The 25,583-nt window shown below is 43.9% G+C and overlaps 1 protein-coding gene across 5 annotated transcripts in view; it reads left to right on the top strand.

Moving 5' to 3' along the window:
- LOC121295381 (myosin-10) overlaps positions 1 to 25,583 on the top strand; it is a 60,116-nt gene that overhangs the window by 32,316 nt on the left and 2,217 nt on the right. For 3 of the 5 annotated variants that reach the window (XM_041219923.1, XM_041219922.1, XM_041219921.1), the window contains 33 exons: positions 931 to 994; positions 1,861 to 1,959; positions 2,420 to 2,563; positions 3,127 to 3,222; positions 4,169 to 4,287; positions 4,513 to 4,665; positions 6,148 to 6,321; positions 7,206 to 7,379; positions 7,528 to 7,642; positions 12,624 to 12,817; positions 13,480 to 13,601; positions 13,761 to 13,830; positions 13,921 to 14,081; positions 14,570 to 14,678; positions 14,884 to 15,015; positions 15,315 to 15,521; positions 15,683 to 15,820; positions 15,944 to 16,067; positions 16,590 to 16,761; positions 18,406 to 18,618; positions 18,950 to 19,094; positions 19,357 to 19,563; positions 19,802 to 19,906; positions 20,011 to 20,163; positions 20,480 to 20,728; positions 21,092 to 21,304; positions 21,827 to 22,039; positions 22,441 to 22,602; positions 22,792 to 22,920; positions 23,346 to 23,434; positions 23,922 to 24,045; positions 24,140 to 24,348; positions 24,786 to 24,894. In XM_041219923.1, coding sequence (XP_041075857.1) covers positions 931 to 994; positions 1,861 to 1,959; positions 2,420 to 2,563; positions 3,127 to 3,222; positions 4,169 to 4,287; positions 4,513 to 4,665; positions 6,148 to 6,321; positions 7,206 to 7,379; positions 7,528 to 7,642; positions 12,624 to 12,817; positions 13,480 to 13,601; positions 13,761 to 13,830; positions 13,921 to 14,081; positions 14,570 to 14,678; positions 14,884 to 15,015; positions 15,315 to 15,521; positions 15,683 to 15,820; positions 15,944 to 16,067; positions 16,590 to 16,761; positions 18,406 to 18,618; positions 18,950 to 19,094; positions 19,357 to 19,563; positions 19,802 to 19,906; positions 20,011 to 20,163; positions 20,480 to 20,728; positions 21,092 to 21,304; positions 21,827 to 22,039; positions 22,441 to 22,602; positions 22,792 to 22,920; positions 23,346 to 23,434; positions 23,922 to 24,045; positions 24,140 to 24,348; positions 24,786 to 24,894 — 4,887 coding nt within the window. Of the gene's footprint in view, positions 1 to 930; positions 995 to 1,860; positions 1,960 to 2,419; positions 2,564 to 3,126; positions 3,223 to 4,168; positions 4,288 to 4,512; positions 4,666 to 6,147; positions 6,322 to 7,205; positions 7,380 to 7,527; positions 7,643 to 12,623; positions 12,818 to 13,479; positions 13,602 to 13,760; positions 13,831 to 13,920; positions 14,082 to 14,569; positions 14,679 to 14,883; positions 15,016 to 15,314; positions 15,522 to 15,682; positions 15,821 to 15,943; positions 16,068 to 16,589; positions 16,762 to 18,405; positions 18,619 to 18,949; positions 19,095 to 19,356; positions 19,564 to 19,801; positions 19,907 to 20,010; positions 20,164 to 20,479; positions 20,729 to 21,091; positions 21,305 to 21,826; positions 22,040 to 22,440; positions 22,603 to 22,791; positions 22,921 to 23,345; positions 23,435 to 23,921; positions 24,046 to 24,139; positions 24,349 to 24,785; positions 24,895 to 25,156; positions 25,208 to 25,262; positions 25,577 to 25,583 lie in introns of those variants that run through there. The other 2 variants (XM_041219924.1, XM_041219925.1) reach the window with 2 other exon arrangements.

Below are 25,583 nucleotides of genomic sequence, written 5' to 3'. Positions count from 1 at the left end.
ACAAGCTTGATTGGCCACAGGGTATAAGTAGCAAGCTCAGGTGTGCCTTATTAAACTTGCAGTAAAACCAGGAATGGCTCAAACTGCTATGCAGTGCAAGTTTTATTTTCATCCCTGAGTTATCCATCCAGTGCTGACAGTGGATGTTGTCTTACCCAATTTGGGCATTGGACAGCGTTGTATCCAAATTCCATAAAAATAATGAATATTATGGCTTTGGGCACTGGCTCCTCTCAGATGTGTGGAGAGCAATAATAAAACTGAAATACATTTTTGCATTGAGAGATTGCCCAATAGACGAAGCACTAAGTGCCTAAACTAGATTGAACCCTAAGCAGCGGTACAGATGGTCTGTCACCAGGCTGGTTGTTTTAAATCTTTAAGCAAGTGCCAGTGTCATTCAGTAGATCTGCTCAGGTGGGCTCAACACTGTGGTGCATTGGTTTGGAGCACCCACGCGAGTTGCTATGGTAACGAACATAATTATGTGAACCTATTAAATATTACCCATCTGGAACTAGTTTTGTTATGAAGTGGAATTTTGTGGAACCGTTTAAATTCCAGAATGCTTTGTAGAGGAGGGCGGCTTGGTGCTTTCTAGTGGTCTGTATTAAATGGTTTATTCTTTTACAGAGTGGAACTTGATTGAGGATTCTTTGTTCTGTAAAGTGCTGTGTTTGTTCAGCCTCACTTACAGCTACTTCTGTTCAGGTTTTGGGGTATCAAACATGGGCATCTGAAACATGCAGAGCTTAATTAGAAACAAATTGAAGATGCCCCCCTTAATAGTTTCCTAAATGTATTAATTGTTTTTTTCTAGTTTTCAGGCTAAGAAAAGTACATTACTACAAGAGATGCATAAAAGAGGATTGTTTTAAGAGGAAAAAAATTGTAACTTTGCAGTTTTGCTTGTTTTCCTTTTCTTTGCAGGGCAAGTTCATCAGAATCAACTTTGACGTCACTGGTTACATAGTAGGGGCCAACATTGAGACCTGTATCCTGTCTTAGTGACTAGTACAGGGCTGGTTTGGCTCAGGGTGCCTTTATAATCGGAGCAATGCCGCAGAAGTGCAATGTTTCATTGTCCCGAGTGTGCCAGCCTAGAAAAGTGATTCTCGTGCACAGTGCGTAATAAAAAATAAATCTTAAAGCTGTACTAATGGTTTCTTTCTTTCTGTTTGGTTAGAGATGATTTGTATACTGTAATGCTTTTAAGATACAGAAATAATTTTTAATGAACCTCAATTCAGTGAGTAGCCCAGACCTGCCAAATCGTGTGGCATTTTTTTGTGGTTGTTAAACTGTTTCAAGTGGTTTCTTTCGGTACTGAAAATGTGATGGTGCAGTAGGCAAGGGGTTTTTATAAGTAACTTCATGAACATGCACTTTAGTCATGCAGGTTTAAAAGTGCTGTCCGCTTAAACTTGTATCCAGCTGGGTAAATTCCAGAAGATTTATTCAAGGGCATTGTTAACCAAAAAGATGACGACAATAAACAAGATTTCGTTTTTTAAATAGGCAGCATCTACAAAAAGCTGTGTGTATATATATATATATATATATCATATATATATATAATGTGTGTGTGTGTGTGTGTGTGTGTGTGTATATATATATATATTATTTATGTGTGTATTCAACAGAGATCATGTTTAATGAAATTGAAGATCAATTAAAACAGATCTGGCTATTTATTCTCCAAGTATCTGATTTAATGATTTAATGCACAAATATTTTATACTTACATGAAATTACCCTGATGATTCATAAAATACTGTCCAAATGTCCACCGTGTGTGTTGATACCCTAGCCAGTGCAGCCTCTTAGTTCATCAGTCCAGTCCTTGACTCAAGCACTCAGACCTGCTGGAGAAGTCCCGCGCCATTCGCCAGGCCAAAGATGAGAGAACCTTCCACATCTTCTACCAGCTTCTTGCTGGGGCCGGTGAACACCTGAAATGTGAGTGCAACTGCAACCTCTAAACAGCAGGGGGTGCTGTCTCATTTAAAGTAACACAAGGCAATCTGACACATTCGTTCACATAAAGATGTTTGACAAGAAACCAAGTGCTTGTCGAATTGACTGGAACTCCTTACAGTTTTACACTGTCACAGAGCTCGTTACCATTCTCGGTGCTACTGACAAACCCTGAAACAAAGAACCTGTGTCCATCCTGTAAGAATTCCCAAGCTCAATTCCTAACCAAGATTAAGAGCATGGCGCTGTCTGCAATGCAATAATAGCATTAAAATTAAATATACATTTAAGAAGAACCAGCTGCAGTGTTAACATTTGAATGAAATGGGTCAAACAAACCGAATGTGATGACCTTGTTTTATAGGATGAAGCCTCGTTTAGTGGTCTCAGCAGGATAGACTCTTGCCTTTACCAGTCTGTCTCCTTTGTGTTCTCTACCCAGCTGACCTGCTGCTGGAAGGGTTTAACAATTACCGCTTCCTGTCCAACGGAAACATCCCCATCCCGGGACAGCAGGACAAAGACAACTTCCAGGAGACCATGGATGCCATGAACATCATGAGCTTCAACCACGACGAGATCCTGGGTGAGGCTCGGCACCCTGGCCAGGTGGCCCATAAAGGACAATTCGCTCCAGTCAAACATTTGCAGTTTGTTTTGTGTTTTTTTGCTTTGTGAATCTGTCCCCAATACAGTACAATGCAAAAAAAAAAAGTTGCTGCAACACATTATTTATGAATACAGCCTCTCTTATTCAACAGGCCAGGCATGGAGAATAAAACATAGAATAATGAAAACAAAAATCAATGCAGCAGGTTTGCAGTGAAAGGTTTTCTGAGCTTCAGGTAAGATCACAACTGGAGGAGCTCAGTTGCCTCAGGAAGGTAGTCAGGGCTGGAGCTGTCTTACATTAAAAACAAGCCTGGAAAGCTGTGGTGGCTTTCAATCTAATGCATTGCAGATACAATCAGTCATACAACAGTTAGTGTTTTATTCTGTGTTCCAGAAACAGGCAATTGGGCACAACAAAAAATATGTATTTCTGCCAGTAGAAATTAAATGCCTGGATGATGGTTGTGGCAGGAACGGGTTCTGCCGTCAGCGCCTCTGTATATTCATGGAGATTGTGCAATTGTGTTTCTAACGCAGCTATGCTGAAGGTGGTGTCTTCTGTACTGCAGTTCGGTAACATTGTCTTCAAGAAGGAAAGGAACACAGACCAGGCCTCCATGCCTGAGAACACAGGTACTGTATGCATCATCACAAACACACACGTACAGTAGATCTGCTCACTTTCATCCCACACTTTACCGTGAACCAGACGATTAGAAAGTGCATTATTTCTGCGGAAACAGCCACCTTTTAAAGGGGGATCACTGTATTAGAGCAACAGAACTATTCAGACAGACATATTTATTGAAATGATATTAGTAGCTGTACATTAGCAGTCTTAAGGGTGCTTTGGTATCTGGAGTAGAGAAAGCTAAGTGGTGTACTAGGTCAGCATTCTGGATCTATATTCTTTTTCAAATGTATTAAACACTGTATGATTTAAATAACTATATAAACCAGCAAAACCTTAAAGCAGATCTTTTTAACAATGAGAATCTGCTTCTTGAAACAGGAGGTAGGCTGAGGACTGTTTGTGTTCATCTTTAAAAAATATCCAGAGCACGTGCAGTGATAAATTCCAGAAAAGATATATATCCCTTTCAATACGAAAAAAAAAAAAGCATGAAGTGTTCCTCTTCTTGTTTATGAAGAACCTGCCAGCACCTGTTAGCACATGGTTTACCTGTTTTTTTAAAAGGTCTTTTTTTTCATAAAAATGTCCAAGCACCTGTGATTTTGAGTATCAGCACAGGTCAATAAATAGTTTTAAATTTTAAAAAGACCTGTCATACGCTTGGAAATTTTAGTATTCAAAGCTTAATAATACTTGATCTGCAGCACAAGAAGGGGGGAGTTATTGAATTACTGCTACTAAATTGGAAATTAGCACAAAAAAATTAAATGCATTACACGATCTGTATGGGTATGTTTTTGCTGTGTAAAGCAATGGTATTTTAATAGCAGTGCGACTTTTCTTTCTAGTAGCATGCCGTTTTGCGGAGGCTGTTAAGTCTGCCACAAACAAAAAAAGCAAATCACCTTCGTTTTGTTTTTGTGTTACCGCTGTGTCTTCTCCTAGCTGCCCAGAAGCTGTGTCACCTGCTAGGACTTAATGTCATGGAGTTCACCCGCGCTATTCTGTCCCCGCGTATCAAGGTCGGACGAGACTATGTACAGAAAGCACAGACGAAAGAGCAGGTAGGACGGCTCAGTGTGGATACTTGCAGTGTTCTTTATTGTAGAGTCTGTGCTGTGCCTGTTGAAGGGTTAACATGGCATTCAATCTTTTAGAACACAAACACCCTGCTTTTACCCCAGCATGCAAATTAAAAGACAGCTGTTTAAAGAAACTTTTTAAAATGTGCCCCGTGGTTTCCTTGGTCTTGCCCCAGTTCCAGGTTTACGAGCCCTCTTGTTTTCCAGGCTGACTTCGCAGTGGAGGCTCTAGCAAAGGCCACCTACGAGCGTCTGTTCCGCTGGCTGGTTCACCGCATCAACAAAGCCCTGGACAGGACCAAGCGGCAGGGAGCCTCCTTCATCGGCATCCTGGATATCGCCGGCTTCGAGATCTTCGAGGTCTGTGAACACTGTCAGTGGATGATGTAGCCAGATAGGACTTTATTCGGAATGCTTTTTATAATGAATTGTGGAAAGAGTCATGGGGAAAAAATTGACAAGAACAATCAAAAATTGTTCTCGAGATGTATCCAGAATAGAAAGAGTTAGTGCAATAAAGGACAACAGCAACTTTTAAGGTCCTCTCAGGATAATGGAAAAAGATATTGAATTGGTTAACCAAGTTGGCTCCTTTGCATAAATATTTAAATATGTTTAAAATAAAAAAACAAAGTTTAGTGAGTGAATTAATGGGATATTAAGGAGTTGTTAGTTTTTATAAACGTGTATCTGCGGTTGCTTCTGGTTTGTGGTCAGCACTGTGCCTGGTTGTGAGCCCTACCACACACACGCACTTGTGCAATCAAAATCACTAGCATGGAATCATCCTGCGTCAGCTCCAAACACCCTGGACAGCAATGCTAGTGTCTGTGTACACTGCAGTCACTTTTCAATGAATGCAGCCGTGTGCCAGGGTTTAAAGGACAAGCTCATTTGTACGTATATAAGTTCATTTGGTGGGATTTGAGGTGGGATTTGCGTGTGTTGTAGTTTCTTAATATAAAGTCTGGCTGGGAGCTGGACGTGGGCTTTTTTGTTTTTACACTCGAGAAGAATTTAAGTGATTTTTGTTTATGTATTTCTTTTTTTCTGGTTCTTGTTACCATGAAGGTTATGGCTTAATATTTAGCACAGTGTGATATGTTATTTACCATTCCTTTACTACACTGGTTTAGCTCTGCAGTGAATATTATTTGAGAGCAGTGCTGCGTGGTTTCAAGCATCAAACTGCAAGCAAAGTATTTCAACCCTTTCTTGAGAACAACAGCATCTGTTTTTGTTTTGTTTACATTCGATGAGAAGCGTGGAAACCATTTTCAAATGTTGTATTTATTTCTCAAAGTGCAAACATTTGATATCTTAAGAACGATGTCTGTTTCCTATTTGTTCAGATGTTCTGGTACAGTACGTATTGTACGTCCGTTTTTATTTCAAACGTTGCAGTCTTTAGACATGATGTCATGAAGCTGTGGTGTTTATTCAATTACATGAGTTATGAAATAAAAAATAAATATGAACAAGCTGAGTTTAGTTACAGTTCAGTCACTTCAGCCATCAGTAGGAAAAAACAGTTTAGGAATTGTTAACATCGTGCATGCATTTAATTATTCTCATATCTTTTGCTCTAAACTGAGTTCTATCAGTCAAAAAAACTAGCTCGGTGTAAAATAAAAAAGTCAATTTTTTGCCATAATGTATTTATCGGTTCTGCCTGGATTTATGTTCCTGCTTCACTTTGTGAATATTGAGATGTGTTTATCCCGGCTGCTGGGGATCTCATCAAACCAAAGGATATAGTGTTCTTTCACTTTCTCTGATGGGATTGCATTCGGGGACTCAGGTCTCATATCTCTGTGTCAAACCCCCCCCCCCCCTTCACAGCTCAACTCCTTCGAGCAGCTCTGCATCAACTACACCAACGAGAAGCTGCAGCAGCTCTTCAACCACACCATGTTCATCCTGGAGCAGGAGGAGTACCAGCGAGAGGGCATAGAATGGAACTTCATCGACTTCGGGCTGGACCTGCAGCCCTGCATCGACCTGATTGAGAGACCGGTGAGAGAGGGAGTGTGTCTGTCTGTCTGTCTGAGCATGTGTGTGTGTGTATTAGGGAGAGCGCTGAACTTCATCAGCCTCAGACTGGACCTGCAGCAGTACAGATACATTTGTTGTACAGCATTTCTGGTTTCAGCAGCTCAGTGAAGGAATGTTTTTTTTTTTTTTTCTCCTCCTGGTGGAAGCAGCTCTGCTGTAACCACAGGCTCCCCTGCCGTCGATTCTAACAAAACCCTTTTTTATATTGATCAGAATGGAAACACATGTTTCTTCATGCAAACCTAGCTTAACTTGGCAGATCCTTGTGCAGTTACTTCCCCAGTAGACCTGTGGGCGTAATGTTTGATCTAATAAACTTTACAACATGCACCTCCTTGGAGTGGGATTGCAGCAACCTTGAATTCTATATCAGATGTATTATTGGTCTGTGTGGACGTGAATTCCCTATCAGGGACCACTTGGATGCCCAGGTATACTGCAGATATTGTACGCATCCCTGCAAGATTTCAGAAACCTACAGTATGAGCAGAAAGGCAAAACTATACTGAACTCTTTCTAGTGCAGACTAACTTCACTAGGATAACTAGGTACATAGTTTCAGTGTGTTTCCTTTAGTACTAGAGTGGTCTCTTAAAAAGATGCACTTTATACTCTAAAATGACTATAAAATTGTAGCCAGGATCAAGCAATGTCAATGAAGGAGCAGCTTGCTGTCGGCTCAGTCCCTTCTCTGCTACTTGAGCAGTGGTGTTCTTGTGGGCTCCAGTCAAGGTATTTTACCTAGAGTAACATTGAGTAGCCTAAGATGCAGTACTTCATTTGTGATGTGTTGTTGTGTCCTGCCAGCAGAGCGTTCTCAAGCGTCTGGTCCTTGTTTTTTTCAGGCGCACCCTCCTGGCGTGCTGGCACTACTGGATGAAGAGTGCTGGTTCCCCAAAGCCACCGATAAAACCTTTGTAGAGAAGCTGGTCCAGGAGCAGGGCACTCACCCCAAATTCCAGAAACCTAGACAGCTGAAAGACAAGGCGGACTTCTGCATCATGCACTACGCTGGCAGGGTAAGCATCACAGGCTTCCCACTACTGCTTGTTGAAATCTTCAATCAAGGTGGCCAAAGCAGTTTCCCGATCTCGAAAGAAATCAACCGTGCCGGCAGATATTTGAGATACAGTGTACTTTTGAATAAGCTTTGTTCCTCCAAACCAGGTGGATTACAAAGCTGATGAATGGCTGTTGAAGAACATGGATCCCCTCAATGACAATGTAGCCACACTCCTGCACCAGTCCTCGGACAAGTTTGTTGCAGAACTGTGGAAAGATGGTAAGCTCATGATCAGGGTCTTCCGTGCTGTTCTGTTAGCACAAATTACAAGCATAAGCAGCAAAAGGGATACGCTTAAAACAAAAAGATTGGGATAGCCAGAACTACATCCTGTATTTTACAAGGCTCTGTTTAAATTAACAGATAAGGCAAAGGTCCAGAACAGATCTCAGGCTGTTCTGAAGGTGTAGAAGGCTATAGAATTGCAGATTTCATCTTGTCTGCTGTCCTCCTTACCCTGTGCAAAATCCAAACACTCCTTGACGACTCCTTGTGTTGAAACTCACGAATATCACATCAAATGATTTTAGTGGAATATGGAATATTTCCCTTGAGAGAGAGACTTGTTGGTCTAAGCTGGTATTTTCATGTTCAATCTCTCTGTTCTAAATACCATATGAGCACATGTGCGATAGTGGCCAGATAACCGTAACCCTAACCCAGATCTGCTCTTGATTTGGGCCACACATTTTAACCCTACCTGAGTGAAGTGGCTTTTAACCTGCATCCCTGCAGTGTGCTGATCAGATAGTGATCACGCAGTACTGATCAAAAAGGGCCAAATTCATCTAGAGTACACAGTTATTGGTAGAGGAGCGAATATTATAATATGTCAGAGATGGAAATGAGGCTTCTGTTGCATATCAGTTTCATCTGATCCAGGTTTTAATAGGTGCTTGGTTATCCCCAGTGTATAGGTAACAAGCTCTGGTGCGTCTTATTAAACTTGTAGTAAAACCAGGAATGGATCAAACTTCTATGCAATGGGAGTCTCATTTCCATCCCTGTAAGTCAAGTAAAGAAATGTTTTGGCTAGTGCTGCCTTCAGCATATCGACACGTACCAGTTTCTTATAAGGTTCAGCTTACAGTCCTGATTAAGGGTTTTGTGGTTGTGGTTGAAAATCATATTGCATTTAGTAAAGGATCATTTTTTGTAAAGGGGTAGCAAGTACAATTTTAACCTTGGTGAGCCAGTCGTAAAAAAGAGAAACTAAATGGGTTAAAAGTAGCCCCGTGCCCTATGAAACGCTCCAGCTTGTAGTCAGTGTCTTTTGAATGCTTCCTTGTAATCCCCCTTTCTAGAAAAGAAGGCTGTAGCAATGCAATAATGTATTCTCTGTGCATGAAATTCCCTGCTGATGTAAATAACCTTCTTCTGACATGTTGGGGTGGTTTGTGATTTCCTGTAGTCGTGTCTCGTGCTAACCACAGCGTTTTCTGTGTGTGTGCTCTGCTCCTTCTGTTTTTGTCTCTTCCTCTCTCTCTCTGTCTTTCTCTTTCTCTGTACTCTAGATATTCAGACTATTCAAAGAGAGTCTTTCTATGACAATATTTCTAGTCTTCACGATCCACCAGGTGAATGTATACGATGCCGTAGGTCTCTGCTTATGTGTACTTTCAGAAGCACTCACCGCTTCTAGGCTTGCATGAACGTAATGCAGTCTTACTAACAGAAAGAAAGGAAGAAACACCTTTCTGTTAACCCTTTAGGTCCTACAAGGTCTGTGGATGCCCTAGAATGCTCACCAGTGTCCATTTAAAAAAAAAAGTTCTTGCTGCTTGTAAAAAATCACAAAACAATCCCCATAGGAGAGAATACAGGCATTCCTGGAATGTATTACTGTTCTGGTGCCCACTGGCAGTGTAGGATCTGAAGAGCTAACCTTTCAGCAATGCTATTCAGTTACCAGTTCTATTTTATTGGTTTTTAGTTTTGTATCCATGTAATGCTGTGCAGTAGACCAGCAGATAGTGTTTGGCATATTTTCAAAGATGCTGTATCTCTGGAAAAAAAAGCAACTATATAAACAAGATGTGATTTACCATGGAAGTGTCTGTGTTATTCAGCAGACACATGACAACTTGTAAAAACAAATAAAGGCTTGTTGGCTTGAGCTCTGGTTGGTTTGAAAGACGATGTTTCTTTTTACATACTTTAGAGTCTGTTTTATTCCCTTAGCAGCAATAGCCCAGTTGGATCCATAATTGCGACCTGTTACCTGTACATGGTGAATTGTTTCTGAGTTTAATGTTGGAATGCTAATACAAATGAATAGCTAGGGACATGCTCGCTCTTTTCCCGAATTAGTTTGAGTGTGTGCAAGGCATGTTGATAAACGAATTTGTGAAATGGGGGGAAAGATGAAAAAGACTTTCGGAGTACTTTGTCCTTTTTTTCAGAATCAGAAACACATGTACCCCCTCCGTTCGACAAACCCAGCTAAAGTTACTGAGTAATTGCAGAAGAATTGAAAACCAAGCAAAGACTCATCCATCTGAGAGGAACTACTGTTCCTTCACAATAAACAGCCTTGCAACAGTGAAAGATAGAAATACAATGTAGCGAATTCCTTACACAATTAGTCAGAAGTACAGTACAACGTCGCATATCTGACCCCCTGTGGACTGCAGTACAGGCGGGTATGTGAAAAAGTTGGATTTGCGGACATCTATAGAAAAAGCATTTATACATCCATAAATAGGTTAGTGATCAAAAACAACACGCAAACTGCTTTAAACATGGGGACATTTTTTGCTTTAAAAGTGAACGTAAACAAGATTAATTAGGTCGCAAATACACAGTATTGCTATGTGGTTTGCTATTAGCCATCTCCACGCAAAGCTTTTTAAAAAAAGAAACAAAAAAAAAACGGTAAATGTACAGTAACCTGCCACTGATGTCTTCTTTCTTAACTCTAGAAGTCCCTGCCTCCCTGCTTCTGCTTTCTTAATATCTCTGTCACGGTACTTTGCGCTGTTTCTTGATATTGCTAACAGCCGATAAGCAGCTCGGTTTCAATTTTGCTTCGGCTATTTTTTAACAAACAGCTGGTAAGCATTGTGTTTCTGAAGCTTGCTTTGTTTAATTCAAAAGTATTTAAAAGCTACAACACGCTGCAAGTGTGCGCTCCATCATATAAACACATTGCACAGAAAAAGCTTTCTCGATTGGTGTATTGAAACGTCACTGCTACATGCAGCTGACTGACACGCGCTTGCTAGAATGATTGCTAGAACACTTATCTTTCTGTTTCCATCGTGGAAGCTGCATTTGCTGCCAATGCCATTGCTCTCGTAGCCTACTTTTAATATTTATTTATATAGCGAGGAGGTTAATTGATCAGGGCAGTTATGTGACGGTTGGATATGCAACGTTCCACTCTACTACTAAATTTGGCAATACTCAAAAGAAACCTTACTAAGTTTAAAGGAGTGTTTTTTAGATTTTGTTATATACAAGCTATAACACAACAAGATTGCTGAAAGGAGCAGTGTACAGCTGCATGTGATTGTTGGCTTCGCTCCTGCTGTTGGAGACAGTATTGATGAGCTGTTTTTTCCCAGCAAGTCATCACAGACTAGAAGAGGAATGCCACACCCATGCCCTTTTCAAGCTCAGGTCTTTATAATGTCCCTTTTAAAAGTGCTTGAAGAATGTGATCAAAAAACGTGAAAGAAAAAAAACATCAGTTGTAATTGATTGCCATTGTCTTCGACAGTAAGCTGTTCAGTGTGTTTTCTCTCAGTTCTGTTTGTAAGGGAGTTGCCATTCCCTCTTAAGTAAGATCAGGGAAATGTTTGGGGTTTCTTTAAAAATAAACAAATAAAAAGAAAATTCATGAAATTGGCCATACAGAGGAATGAAAACACTGCAATGTTTATGTTAAAATTTGTTTTTCTTGTTTTGAAATTCTTTCCGAATATGTGAACGCCAGGGCTCATAGGATTTGCTGGAATTTTAGATGCTTGTCTAAAGTGTCTTTTGAAGGGTGGACGACTGAGTCTTTGTACTTCTCTGTGTTAAACAGAAAAACCTTTTCCTTTGTTAAATTACAGGATATTAAAACATTTGTGGCTGTGTTCTGATATGTAAAAGGATGCAGAGGGGGTTTTAAGTCAGCCAGCATTACTGCACCACAGCGGGTGAAAGAAGGTTTAATTAAAGTTGCAAATCGGTCAAAGTAGTTCTTGCGTGGAGAAAGAGACCTAGAGTTAGTTGCAACATCAGTATCAGTATTTCATTGTTTCACAGCTAAACTCATGGGGTAGGTAAAAAAAAAAAAAAAGGTTGCACTGCCTTCAAATTAAATCTGCACATCATCTCAGAGTTGTTTCCAGCAGCAGTTTGATTGCTAGACTGTGTTTATTTTCCCACTAGCCTATTGGATTGAACGCCAGTTAGAATCTTTACGTGGCTCTGGGTTTAATAGGGTCCCTTGTTTAAACCCTGGAATGAACCACACTGGCACAGCTGGGAGTTACTGGGTTCCTACAGTATATGTGGGACAAGATAACTGGAAACTGTGTAGAAACTGAGAGAAGGCTGTGGTCGGTATATAGGCCAGTTGTGTCACAGGAGGACCATTTCCCATGTCTTTTCATTGTGGCTGTTCGTATCTACCAGTGAGGCCTTCAGGGTGGTATTGGTGGGACACCTGTAGTAGTGTTTTATTGCTGAGATCTAGTTCTGACCTGGTGATCAATCTTTGAGTGCTTTAAAGGGGCATTATATGGATTTGTTACATTTTGTGTTGATTTAAACAAAAATCAAACAAAAAAAAAAGCTAAAATGAATAGTGTTAATAAATGTAAAAAATAATTTGGCCTAGGCTGGCTGGGGTTGGGGGTAAATCAAGGGTCGTGTTGCATTAAAATCAAGTGACTGCGTTTCATGCAAACAAGCACAAGCATTAGGAAAGTAGGGCTTGTGTTCCATCGGTACCGTGCTGCACCAAACTAGTGCCTGTGCGCTTCACTGTTTTAGCAGTCGAATTTGATTGACATTTGTAGTTGCAGTTTGATTTTATTCATTTTTGCTGTTTATGCTTCTAGTTAAGACTGTGTGCTGTCTGCCGCACTGTAGCTTCATCTGTAGTTGGTCTTGTCCATGCTGCTCAGTGCTTGTCCGTCGTCGTGCTGCGTGCGGTTTCCCTAGCCCCTCGCTCAACCACGCGTTTGTTCCCTTTTGTCGCCGGCAGTGGACCGCATTGTCGGTTTGGACCAGGTGGCAGGCATGAACGAGACTGCTTTCGGCTCTTCCTACAAGACCAAAAAGGGGATGTTCCGCACAGTGGGGCAGCTGTACAAGGAGTCTCTCACCAAGCTCATGGCTACACTCCGCAACACCAACCCCAACTTCGTCAGGTGCATCATTCCTAACCACGAAAAGAGGGTGAGATACACTTCAAGGATTCCTACTTAATAAGACTAGTGGCATCTGCCTCGCAGGACAACAATTCTTCCATCCAATATATATATATATATATATATATATATATATATATATATATATATATATATATATATATATATATATATTTCTTTTTAAATAGTTGACTGATGCTTTGCTTCTACAATTTGCTGATAATTTTATTAAGTTACTTGACGCAGTTCTGAGTTAAGAGTTTCATATTTCAGCTGTCTCACAGGCTGCCTTTAACATGGTCAGTGAGTTAGTATGGACTGTTCTTGAATGATAAGCGACACACTTAAACCCAATATAAAAGCAGATGTGTGACAAGATAACCCATAAAAAAGTTTATCATAGTAAAATCAAAGCAGTGTGATAAAGCATAGTACACCAAGGTAAAACACAGTTAAGAATGGTAAAATAGTAAATGCATGGGTAAGCTGGAAAAACTACTGCATTTGCTACAGTGGTAAACTTTTATAATGGTAATATTAACTTAGACATTTCTGTGTGTCTGGGAAATGAAAAGATCTTTCAGTCGTTATGTCTGGGGCAGTATTTCTTGATATTGCACCAGTGTAAGTTGCACTTGTATATATACTCTCACTAACACTACCATACTCCCTACCATTCTTGCCCTGCAGGCTGGAAAGCTGGACCCTCATCTTGTACTCGACCAGCTGCGTTGTAACGGGGTGTTAGAAGGAATCCGAATCTGTCGCCAAGGATTCCCCAACAGGATTGTCTTTCAGGAGTTCAGGCAGAGGTAAAATAAAAAATAAAGGTGCTGCACTTATTTTTTGGAGGTAGAACTTAGGTTATCTGGCTGCTTTTGCAAAAGTATATAGTATTTACATGAATACTATGTAGGGCATTTCCCCTATTAATATTACATTAGTGCTGTTTAATTCCCTTCTTGTTACAGATATGAGATTCTCACTCCTAACGCAATTCCTAAAGGGTTCATGGATGGCAAGCAGGCCTGTGAGCGAATGGTAATGTATTCTTAATTGCTACTGTAGAAAAAGACATACCTGTACTTAAAAGTTGGATTTTCAGAACCATGCTTGTTATTGCTTGTGTAGATCCGCGCCCTGGAGCTGGACCTGAACCTGTTCCGGATCGGACAGAGTAAGATCTTCTTTCGGGCCGGAGTCCTGGCCCACTTGGAGGAGGAGCGGGACCTCAAGATCACTGACATCATCATCTACTTCCAGGCAGTCTGCAGGGGATACCTGGCCAGGAAGTGAGTGCAAGGTCTACAGTAGAGCACTGCAGGGGCCCTCCCTGAAAAATACCAGATTCATAAGAGGCTGTTTTTTTGGCTTCCGTGTACTTGGTAAAAACTCCCTGCGTTGAGTGACGGGTTAGTGTTGCAAAAAAGAGCTTGCTGATATGCTGGGGGCCTACAAAGTGCACTGCATTGGCCTTTCCTTTCCTGTGGGTAAGAGAGGAAAATCTTCACTGTACTACAAGACCCCTCTGCGGAAACTAGCCAGATGGGCTTCACCTCCAGGGTTCAGTAGCTATTCAGGTTCAAAGGGTCAAAGAGATATCTGAGCTTCTGATCTTCAGCAGTGAGGTGACATTCAAAACTGGGCATTTCAATTTGGGGAAGGGAGGGATCATTTGAATAATAATGATAATCGGCTGATGCATTCAGTAGTTTTAGGGGAGGAGAGAAGGCGAGGGCCGAGAGTTTGAATGGTGTGTCTTGTCTTTCCTCTTGACCAGGGCCTTCGCTAAGAAGCAGCAGCAGCTCAGCGCTCTGAAAGTGCTGCAGAGGAACTGTGCTGCTTACCTCAAACTGCGCCACTGGCAATGGTGGAGACTGTTCACCAAGGTGCGTCCGTCAGTACTGTGCAGTGTGTGTGTGGTTTTATGGAGGAGGTGTTGCATATCATTCTTGAATGAATACATTAATAGAGAACGATATAGGCAATATTTTTTCACCAGGTTTTTCAGACATGGATACCAGCTGTGCATCAATCAATCAGTTGAATTTGATTGATTGATTGATTGGTCGGTTGTTTATTGGCGGTGTGCAGGTGAAGCCGCTGCTCCAGGTGACCCGCCAGGAAGAGGAGATGCTGGCCAAGGACGAGGAGCTGGTCAAGGTGAAGGAGAAGCAAAGCAAGGTGGAGGGGGAAATGTTGGAGATGGAGAGGAAACACCAACAGGTATTCACGCAACTAAATGGACCATCTGAAAGTCATTGCAAGTGGTCTTTATATACTGTTCAGCAGCACTGCAACCTAACCTTAGTTCAATCTATATCCTATATTACTTAATTGAAACAAATTAACCTTCTATCCAGGTCGTATTCAGTTCATTATCTGACTAAATAAAACTTGTAGGACTCAAGACCTCCCAGGGATATAGATAAAAGCTGGGAGTAGAAGCAGTGACCATACTCATTCCCCAGATTCCCCGCTGTATGAAATGCTAACCGCACCCCCCTGTGCTCGCTGTCTCCCAGCTGCTAGAGGAGAAGAACATCCTGGCGGAGCAGCTGCAGGCAGAGACGGAGCTGTTCGCAGAGGCGGAGGAGATGCGGGCGCGCCTGGCAGCCAAGAAGCAGGAGCTGGAGGAGATCCTGCACGACCTGGAGTCCCGGGTGGAGGAGGAAGAGGAGCGCAACCAGGGTCTGCAAAACGAGAAGAAGAAGATGCAGACTCACATCCAAGTAACTGCGCTTACACTTGCAAACCCCAGCAATGTGCAAAATCAAAATGCATGCCATAGCCACCTGGGGTCTCGAGAGGATGTCCTTGTATGCCGTCCTCTGCCTGCCTGCTGCAGGTTGTTGATGGGTGGATTTTTAAACGTGGTTTTGACTTGATTTAGGACCTGGAGGAGCAGCTTGACGAGGAGGAAGCAGCCAGGCAGAAGCTGCAGCTGGAGAAAGTGACGGCCGAGGCCAAAATCAAGAAGATGGAGGAGGACATTCTCCTGCTGGAGGACCAAAATTCCAAGTTCATAAAGGTGAGGGTTCTAGTTTCAGACCACATGGGGATGGGGTTGGTTTGGGGGGGCAGGGGGGTGCCTCACCTCATGGGACACCTCTTGCTCTGGTTAACCGCGTCCCTTCCTCTGTCCCTTCTGCAGGAGAAGAAGCTGCAGGAGGACCGAGTGGCTGAGATTACATCTCATCTGGCAGAGGAGGAAGAGAAGGCCAAGAACCTGACCAAGCTGAAGAACAAGCAGGAGATGATGATCGTAGATTTGGAAGGTGAGTATTGACCCCAGGCCGCTCCACGGTTTATTGGTGTGTGGATGCTGTGGGGTGTGGTTTATTGGTGTGTGGATGCTGTGGGTGTGGTTTATTGGTGTGTGGATGCTGTGGGGTGTGGTTTATTGGTGTGTGGGTGCTGTGGGGTGTGGTTTATTGGTGTGTGGGTGCTGTGGGGTGTGGTTTATTGGTGTGTTGAGATTTATTAGGATTCATATCAAGTGAAAAGTTACAGGAAGAAACAAAACACTTTGTCATTTAGTATTTGGAAATGACATTGAATTTAGCCCAAGCTAAAGAATATAATTAAGTTTGTAGAGACGAGTCAATGAAACCTCTGCTTGCTCTCTCAATTTATTTTCAATAGAAATTATTTTTTTTTTACTTTCTTATATTCCACAGTAGTTTACAGCAATCTAACCTGCCCCAGATAAAATGGAATGTGTTTAGATCTCAGCTCTCTCTCTCTCTCTCTCTCTCTCTCTCTCTCTCTCTCTCTCTCTCTCTGCTTCTCTGCGTCAGAGCGGCTGAAGAAGGAGGAGAAGACCAGGCAGGAGCTGGACAAGGCCAAGCGCAAGCTGGACGGGGAGACGACAGATCTGCAGGACCAGATCGCAGAGCTGCAGGCGCAGATAGAGGAGCTGAAGCTGCAGCTGGCCAAGAAAGAAGAGGAGCTGCAGGCTGCCCTGGCCAGGTCAGAACGGAGACTGGCTGCTTACTACTCCTGTATTTGAGGAATAGCACGACTAGAGACGCACAGTACACATTGAAACCAGCAGGGTTATAAATCACTGTGTTTCTTTGAACGGTTTCTCTTCTGAGGCCATATAAACACATGGCCTTCTTTATAGCCAGACTGTCACAGTCTCCAAATTCTAGAGGTACAATATCATTCTTTATTAGTGGCTTTTGTGGACCCCAGATAGAATCTGAACAGTGCAGTGCATTGCTAAACAGGGACGTTCTTTAGCCCAAATTTAGCTGAAATGTGATTGGCAGTCATAAACGTGGGCTTTGTTTAAGATGGATCTTTAGGGAAACACTTCATCCCAATTTTAAGTACATGGTTACTGTCACACTCCAGGGGGGGTTATTATTACACGGTTTTTCCGGAATATTTGTACAGGTCATGGTCTCTGGTTAAGACCCCCTCCTGGATTTAAAGTAATTGACAAAGACAGATTGAAATTCAAGAGATTTAGTCACAGACAAACAGTGCTTTCCAAAATCTTTTTCAACACATTTTAAATTAACAGCAGGGATTTCTACTTTGCACCAGTTCAAAGGTACTGCATTCACATTCTTTAGCGTGGCTGATAAGGTTTAATCCACTATGCAGTTCTGTTTTGCTAAAATCCCCAGACACATTTTTGTAAACTTACCAGTTCATCTCTGAATAAGTCTGATTGATGTTTTTTTTGTTATTTACATTTGGAACACATGAATGTGATTTGCATTTGGCTGTGCTTCATAAAAATCATCTTGACTTCTAAAGACATAACTACTTAGGAATGCTTATTCATTGGGTTTTTTTTATCACAAATGTTTGGCTGTGGGCTATAAATACGTGGCCCACACCCTCCTTACTTCCTATTATTAACAAGGTCTATACTGCCTCCTACTGGTGATCCAGAATATAGTCTTTTAGCTGTGCTTTAACGATTGTGTTGTACATTACTACGCGTGTCCCTGTATGCTTTCTTTGTGTTGCATGAATTCGAATTTTCACGACACTGATTTAATTGTGCCCTGAGTTTAGATATTCTACCTGTGCTTGTAATACAATTCCCCTCATCTAGTATTGAACCTCCTCTTGGACCCGACCCCTTTCCTCTTGGCTTCCCCTTGTAAAGCTGAGCCTGCAGGGTTTGGATAACTTGTGTAGCAATTGTGCATCCTGCACTTGGCTGGGAGCGGCTTACATCTGAGCAGCAGCTTCTTCAGATGTTTCAGTTGGGATGATAATTTGGCCCAGTCAACAGCATTGACCCCACTGTCAGCACCTGCTTTCACTGTAACTTCAGCAGAATAAATCGGTGCCTGCAGCTCTTGTAATAACTATGAGTTTGTGTTGGGCTCGTTACAGTAAAAAAAAAAAAAACTAAATCCCCTCACAAGGTAGAAAAACCCTACTACACCTACCTTATGAGGTCCTGTTCCTGTAATGTTTCAATAAAGGGATATTTTTACTTTCATTATGGTGGCAATTGTTAACCTGGATTGTAGAATTATAAATTGATACTGCATGGGAGTGAATGAAACTCTTTAAAGGAAGGTGTATGTGTGTGTGCATAGCAGGCTTGACTGAGCGTGTGTGTGTGTGTTCTTGTTTCCGCAGGGGCGATGAGGAGGTGGCCTATAAGAACAACACCCTGAAGCAGGTGCGGGAGCTGCAGGCCCAGATTGCTGAGCTGCAGGAAGATCTGGAGTCGGAGAAAGCCTCCCGCAACAAGGCAGAGAAGCTCAAGAGAGACCTGAGCGAGGAGCTGGAGGCACTCAAGACTGAGCTGGAGGACACCCTAGATACCACCGCAGCCCAGCAGGAGCTCAGGTGAGGGGGTAGCAAATTAACCCTCCATTCAGGGACATAAAGCAGTTCATTATTTCATTCTATCTGTTAAATCTGGTTCAGATCCCATGCATGTCTTAAACAGATGATATATGGAAATGTTTATTGCTGTTATGCTTTGAGGTTAAGTGAAGTACTGCTTAACATGCACATTTATTATTTGTTTTAATAGAAATACCTGTACTTTTAAATCACTACTCACTACACAATACATAGTGATCTATTTCTTACTGAATGGTATAGGCAGACTTGCACTCATCAGTCCTCTAGTCCTCCGTGTCAATCACACGCTGTCCTCCTCTCCATCGTCCAGGACCAAGCGAGAGCAGGAGGTGACCGAGCTGAAGAAGGCCATTGAGGAAGAAACCAGGAACCACGAATCTCAGATTCAGGAGATGAGGCAGAGACACGCCGCGGCCCTGGAGGATGTCTCAGAGCAGCTGGAGCAGGCTAAGAGGGTCGGTGCACAGGCCAAACCAGCAACTGACTCACCCTGCCGTTGTAGTTACCAGGACCCATACAAACTATGTGTAACTGTTCATAAAAGCAGTGCATCATTAGTAAAAGTACTGTAAAATATCTCCTTACTAATGTGGAATTGAGACACTTGTGCATTACAGTGCCTAAATGGAGGATATCACACGTTGTTGTTATGGTTTAAAAGATCCCCCCTCCCGATGGTGCTCTCCTTCCCTAACCCCGCGATTTCGGTGTGTGCAGTTCAAGGCAAACCTGGAGAAGAACAAGCAGACCCTGGAGAGCGATAACAAGGAGATGTTGGTGGAGGTGAAGGGGCTGCAGCAGGCCAAGGCAGAGTCTGAGCACAAGAGGAAGAAGCTGGAGGGGCAGGTGCAGGAGTTCACAGCCAGGATCACCGAGGGGGAGAGAGCCAGGAACGAGCTGGCTGAGAAGACTCACAAGCTGCAGGTATGGAACTGTAGGCACAGGCAAGCTAAGCATGAACACACAGGGGCCAGCCAAAAGACAGCTTGGGGATAGTCACTCTAAAATGCATCCCTTTTGAAACTTTGAGATCTCGTTTCAGAAAAATGACATTGCAGTGCAATATTCAGTACTTATATAATTCTTAGTCCTGATAGAATCAAAGGGGGACAGTTGCTAGCTGTACTGGGCTGGATTCTAACCTGTCTTTCCTTCTACACAGAGTGAGCTGGACAATGTCTCCGCCTTACTGGAGGAGGCAGAGAGGAAGGGCATTAAACTGGCAAAGGACTCTGCCAGTGTGGAGTCCCAGCTCCAGGATACACAGGTGTGTCAGCACCACTGCAAACAAACACAACCCATAACCGGAGCTAGAACAATCAACTCTGTTCCATAGTAACACTGTATGTTGTGTGTCTTTGTGGACATTAGGAGCTGCTGCAGGAGGAGACCCGTCAGAAACTGAACCTGAGCAGCCGCGTCCGTCAGCTGGAGGAGGAGAAGAACAGCCTGCAGGAGCAGCAGGAAGAGGAGGAGGAGGCACGCAGGAACCTGGAGAAGCAGCTTGCATCCCTGCAGGCTCAGGTACAGCACCCACTATAGCACTCGCATTACCTGGAGAAGCACCTAGCTTACTACACACTGCTTACCTCCCCTGGAGAAGCAGCTGGCACCCCTGCAGGCTCAGGTATAAGATCCACTACAGCACTGCTACACACTGCTTACTTCGGAGAAAACAATCCAAGTCCTGCATACTCAGGTATCGCGCACACCACAACACAGGTACCACAACAACCTAAAAAAAACCTACAAAGCACCAGTAGAGTAACTGATCATGTGTGTGTCTCTCTTCTCCTGATTTATATGAATTAACCTGTGTGTGTGTGTGTGTGTCTGTCAGCTGACGGAAACCAAGAAGAAGTTGGAGGAGGACGGGGGCGCCATGGAGGGTCTGGAGGAGGTGAAGAAGAAGCTGCAGAAGGACATGGAGAGCGTCAGCCAGAGGCTGGAGGAGAAGAGCATGGCCTTCGACAAGATGGAGAAGACCAAGAACCGGCTGCAGCAGGAGCTGGAAGACCTCATGGTGGACCTGGACCACCAGCGCCAGATCGTCTCCAACCTGGAGAAGAAACAGAAGAAGTTTGACCAGGTAAGTGTTCAGGGCCCTGCTTTGTCTCGACACCTGATGCAGACGCTTTTACACAGGACAGCTCAACAGTAGACTAATCCTGCATGTACTCATTTTATATTCATCCCAGTTTGCATTTAATCCTTTAACAGTACAAGACACTGACATTGTTTAATTAGGTATCCAAGGGTTACCTTTCTGTTACTTAGTGCTGGAAGTGCTACGCCTGTCTTGTCTAGAACCAAGCTACAGTACAGCAATAATATAATGCATTGAAGCCATGAAGAATTTATGCAGACCAGACCATTTTGCAGTTTGCTGATGGCCATAAATGCCCAGATGCAGCTCCTGCAGAGTGTCACGTCCCGGCTGTGTGTTTTGCAGATGCTGGCGGAGGAGAAGAACATCTCTGCTCGCTACGCTGATGAGCGGGACCGCGCAGAAGCCGAGGCCAGGGAGAAGGAGACCAAGGCCCTGGCTTTGACCCGCGCCTTGGACGAGGCTCTGGAGGCCAAGGAGGAGTTCGAGAGGCTCAACAAGCAGCTCCGCACGGAGATGGAGGACCTCATGAGCTCCAAGGATGACGTCGGGAAGAGTGTGAGTCTGACGATATTGCAGCGAGAGTGCTTTAAGGAGCTTGACAATAACTAGATACAGCAAGGCATTTGAAAAGAAAGAACCACAAGTTTTACCCTTCCATTTGGTCAAGAGACATAAATTGAGAAGGGGGTGGCATCTTCTCTGCCATGACTTGTCCCCTCTTCAGTAGCTCAAAAAACTAGCAAAGGGCGCTCAAAAATAAATAAGGTGATAGTATCCCAACAGCTTCAGAAGTGAGGTCTATGCTCTGTGTTTGTATGTGTGCCCACTACCTGCAAACTAAGTGGAGCTCCTGTAAGCCGTTCGGGTGGTCCCACGTTACTTGTTAATAGAGCAACAGAAATATTACCTTGGCTTTCAGTGACGTGACTCTGAAAGGGGTAACTGGGATTGGGGTTTGTGATTAGGGCTACGCAGGTCCACGAGCTGGAGAAGTCGAAGCGCACTTTGGACCAGCAGGTGGAGACGAAGACTCCTCTCTCTCTCTCTCTCTCACCCCCCCTCTCCTCACCTCTGCAGGTCCACGAGCTGGAGAAGTCCAAGCGCACTCTGGACCAACAGGTGGAGGAGATGCGCACGCAGCTGGAGGAGCTGGAAGATGAGCTGCAGGCCACAGAGGATGCCAAGCTGAGACTGGAGGTCAACATGCAGGCCATGAAGGCTCAGTTCGAGAGGGACCTGCAGGCACGCGATGAGCAGAACGAGGAGAAGAGGAGGATGCTGGTCAAGCAGGTACGCACCTTGCGGAAGAACTGTACAGTGGATAGAGGAGGAACAAGGCTGCTGGAACTGTAACTTTTTAGAAAAACTACTCTACATTTTAAAAACCACGTTTCCTGGTAGTGCCACATACGTAAATAGTTGTAGTTAATACCAAGAAGGAAGTTTGATATCGGTTAGGGTCAATTGCAATTCCATTTCCAATTGCTTTTTAAAATCTGTTCCAGTTCATTTTGGAGGAATTGGAATTGATTAAAAGGGAATGGGAATTGATTTTTAAAAGGAATTGGACATGGAATTGGAATTGAAAAAATGGGAATTGACCCCAACTCTGATATAATACAAATGATGGTAATAATAGTTGTGTCCGAAGCGCTTGTTTGAAAGAGTGCTGTGATCGGTTGGGTTGGCAGGTGCGAGAGATGGAGGCTGAGCTGGAGGACGAGCGCAAGCAGAGAGCCCTGGCCGTGGCTGCCAAGAAGAAGCTGGAGATGGACCTGAAGGACATGGAGGCTCAGATCGAGGCGTCCAACAAGGCTCGCGACGAAGCCATCAAGCAGCTGCGCAAACTGCAGGTAACTGGGAGCAGAAATAACATGTTCCCCAAAGCACATGACTTTGTGTTTTTAATATCACTGCAGTTATTTAATGGTAGTGAAGCAGATTGTTGTGCTGTTAAGTGCAAGGTGGAGTTACAGCAGTTGAATCCGTATATATGTGGGCATGTTTTGTGCCAGTGAGGTTCATGCGTGTCTCGTCCCCAGGCACAGATGAAGGATTATCAGCGAGAGCTGGAGGAGGCACGTTCCTCGAGAGACGAGATCTTCGCTCAGTCCAAGGAGAATGAGAAGAAGCTGAAGAGCTTGGAGGCGGAAATCCTCCAACTGCAAGAGGTTAGTGCAGCTGATCAACAGCACAGCTCCACTGTACCATTATCCTGGATCAGTGCTTGGACTTCTTACATACGCTAGTCATTTGTTTCCTTCGGGAGCTGAGAAATCACAAAATCTGTTACTAAGACACTGCACTGACAGCTTACTAAGTCTGCTTATTTTCTTTTCATTATGCCTGTCAGGTGTTGACTTTGAATCACTGATTGTTTCCCTTGCTAGTGGCACCACACAAAGCCAGTAACCTTCATTCTGATGTGAAACCTTGCTGCAAAAATTGGAATTAGGTTAACAATTGGGAATTTGTAAAGAAAGGGTGGATGGGGGAGCAGGTACTCTGTATATTTGCAATTGGAGAACCACACAAAATCTGAGAGCAGAGTAGAAAAAGAGTGTACTGACGGCATTCTCTCCCCCCCCTGCTGCAGGACCTGGCTGCTTCAGAGAGAGGGCGGCGCCATGCTGAGCAGGAGAGAGACGAGCTGGCTGACGAGATCTCCAACAGCGCCTCTGGAAAGTAAGCTGTGTCCGGAGTGTATTCCGACTGCTTGCTTTCCTGTTAAATGCACAAAGCATGTTTCTGATGTTTGCCAATTGCAAATACACTGTAAATCTATGCATTGGAAATCTGCAGGTCTTGTTTGCGGGAGAAAGTGGTCCCTGCTCCCTGTCTTTTTATATAGTCTTTCAGATCGCAGTGGCATAATGGAGTAGCTCTGTTCCCTGTGTTCGTGCTGTATTTCTGTCTCATTTCGCAGTACTGGGAGTGAGATCCCCTGTTCTCTGTGTTAGTGCTGTATTTCTGTCATTTGCAGTGCTGGGAGTGAGATCCCCTGTTCCCTGTGTTCATGCTGTATTTCTGTCTCATTCGCAGTGCTGGGAGTGAGATCCCCTGTTCCCTGTGTTAGTGCTGTATTTCTGTCTCATTCGCAGTGCTGGGAGTGAGATCACGTTCCCTGTGTTCGTGCTGTATTTCTTAACACACTTCCCTGTGTGGTTTTCAGGTCAGCTCTGCTGGATGAGAAGAGGAGGCTAGAGGCTCGCATTGCCCAGCTTGAGGAGGAGCTGGAAGAGGAGCAGAGCAACATGGAGCTGCTCAACGACCGCTTCCGCAAGACCACCATACAGGTAGGGCGGTCCTCTCCAGCAGAATCAACACAAACGCAGCACCCTTCCTAGAGATTGACCAGTGTCTCGTCTCCCTCTTCTCTTCTCCCCACAGTTGGACTCCCTGAACACAGAGCTGGCAGGCGAGCGCAGCGCGGCTCAGAAGAGTGAGAATGCACGTCAGCAGCTGGAGCGGCAGAACAAGGAGCTGAAGGCCAAGCTGCAGGAGCTGGAGGGCTCGGTCAAGTCCAAGTTCAAGGCCACCATCACCGCCCTGGAGACCAAGATCGCACAGCTGGAGGAGCAGCTGGAGCAGGAGGCCAAGTAAGAGCATCCTCTCGCCTCCAGGTTTCTTAAAGGACAAGCCAAGTCTGAACGAGTTATCACAGGAGACAGGCCTTTGAGAGTGCAAGGGCTGTGTCCTGCATGACCTCACCCTCACATCAGTGCAAGGACTAAACTGAAGTACAGTCCTGTTTAAATACTGATTGTGCACAGCAGACTTGCTGTAGGGTGATTTAAACAAACTTATCGGAAACAGAAATGCAGTTTGGCACATGTATGCTATTAACTTTGATACAGCAGTTTTGACAAAGGGTTGACACCACAGTAGCTGTGCAAGTATACATCTTAAGCACACCCAGCAGGTTTGTGCTAGTCCTGTATTTAAGTAATGGCTCCAAGGAGACCTGATTTATTAATGGCTAAAGCAGTTTATTGAATACCATCAATCCTCTCTCTTCGGTTGGTTTCCTTCCCAGGGAGAGAGCTGCAGCCAACAAGCTGGTGCGTCGCACAGAGAAGAAACTGAAGGAGGTGTTCATGCAGGTGGAGGATGAGCGTCGACACGCTGACCAGTACAAAGAACAGGTACGGAGTGCTGCAAACACACCAGACCAGCAAGGAGACTGTTGTGATTGACAGTCGTTTCATGCAGTTCTAGGCAGGTGTATTTAAAATTCCCATATTTAGCCCCCAGCTACTGCATTACATCAGTTCATTTCCCATTTAAAAGACATTAAAGAATTTGTCATTGAATTGATATATTTTCCTTACGTCCTAATAGCCCTTTTAAAGAGTTGAGAAAGGCGAGTGCAGAGGTTTTTATGGTTTGATTCTCCCTCCCGGCCAGATGGAGAAGGTGAGTGCAGAGGTTTTTATGGTTTGATTCTCCCTCCCGGCCAGATGGAGAAGGTGAGTGCAGAGGTTTTTATGGTTTGATTCTCCCTCCCGGCCAGATGGAGAAGGCGAGTGCAGAGGTTTTTATGGTTTGATTCTCCCTCCCGGCCAGATGGAGAAGGCGAGTGCAGAGGTTTTTATGGTTTGATTCTCCCTCTCGGCCAGATGGAGAAGGCGAGTGCAGAGGTTTTTATGGTTTGATTCTCCCTCCCGGCCAGATGGAGAAGGCGAGTGCAGGGAAGAGGTTTTTATGGTTTGATTCTCCCTCCCGGCCAGATGGAGAAGGCGAGTGCAGAGGTTTTTATGGTTTGATTCTCCCTCCCGGCCAGATGGAGAAGGCGAGTGCAGAGGTTTTTATGGTTTGATTCTCCCTCCCGGCC

The sequence above is a fragment of the Polyodon spathula genome, chromosome 20, assembly GCF_017654505.1.
Source record: "Polyodon spathula isolate WHYD16114869_AA chromosome 20, ASM1765450v1, whole genome shotgun sequence".
In the NCBI taxonomy this organism is placed as follows: Eukaryota; Metazoa; Chordata; class Actinopteri; order Acipenseriformes; family Polyodontidae; genus Polyodon; species Polyodon spathula.
This window is presented reverse-complemented; position numbering and strand designations above follow the sequence as displayed.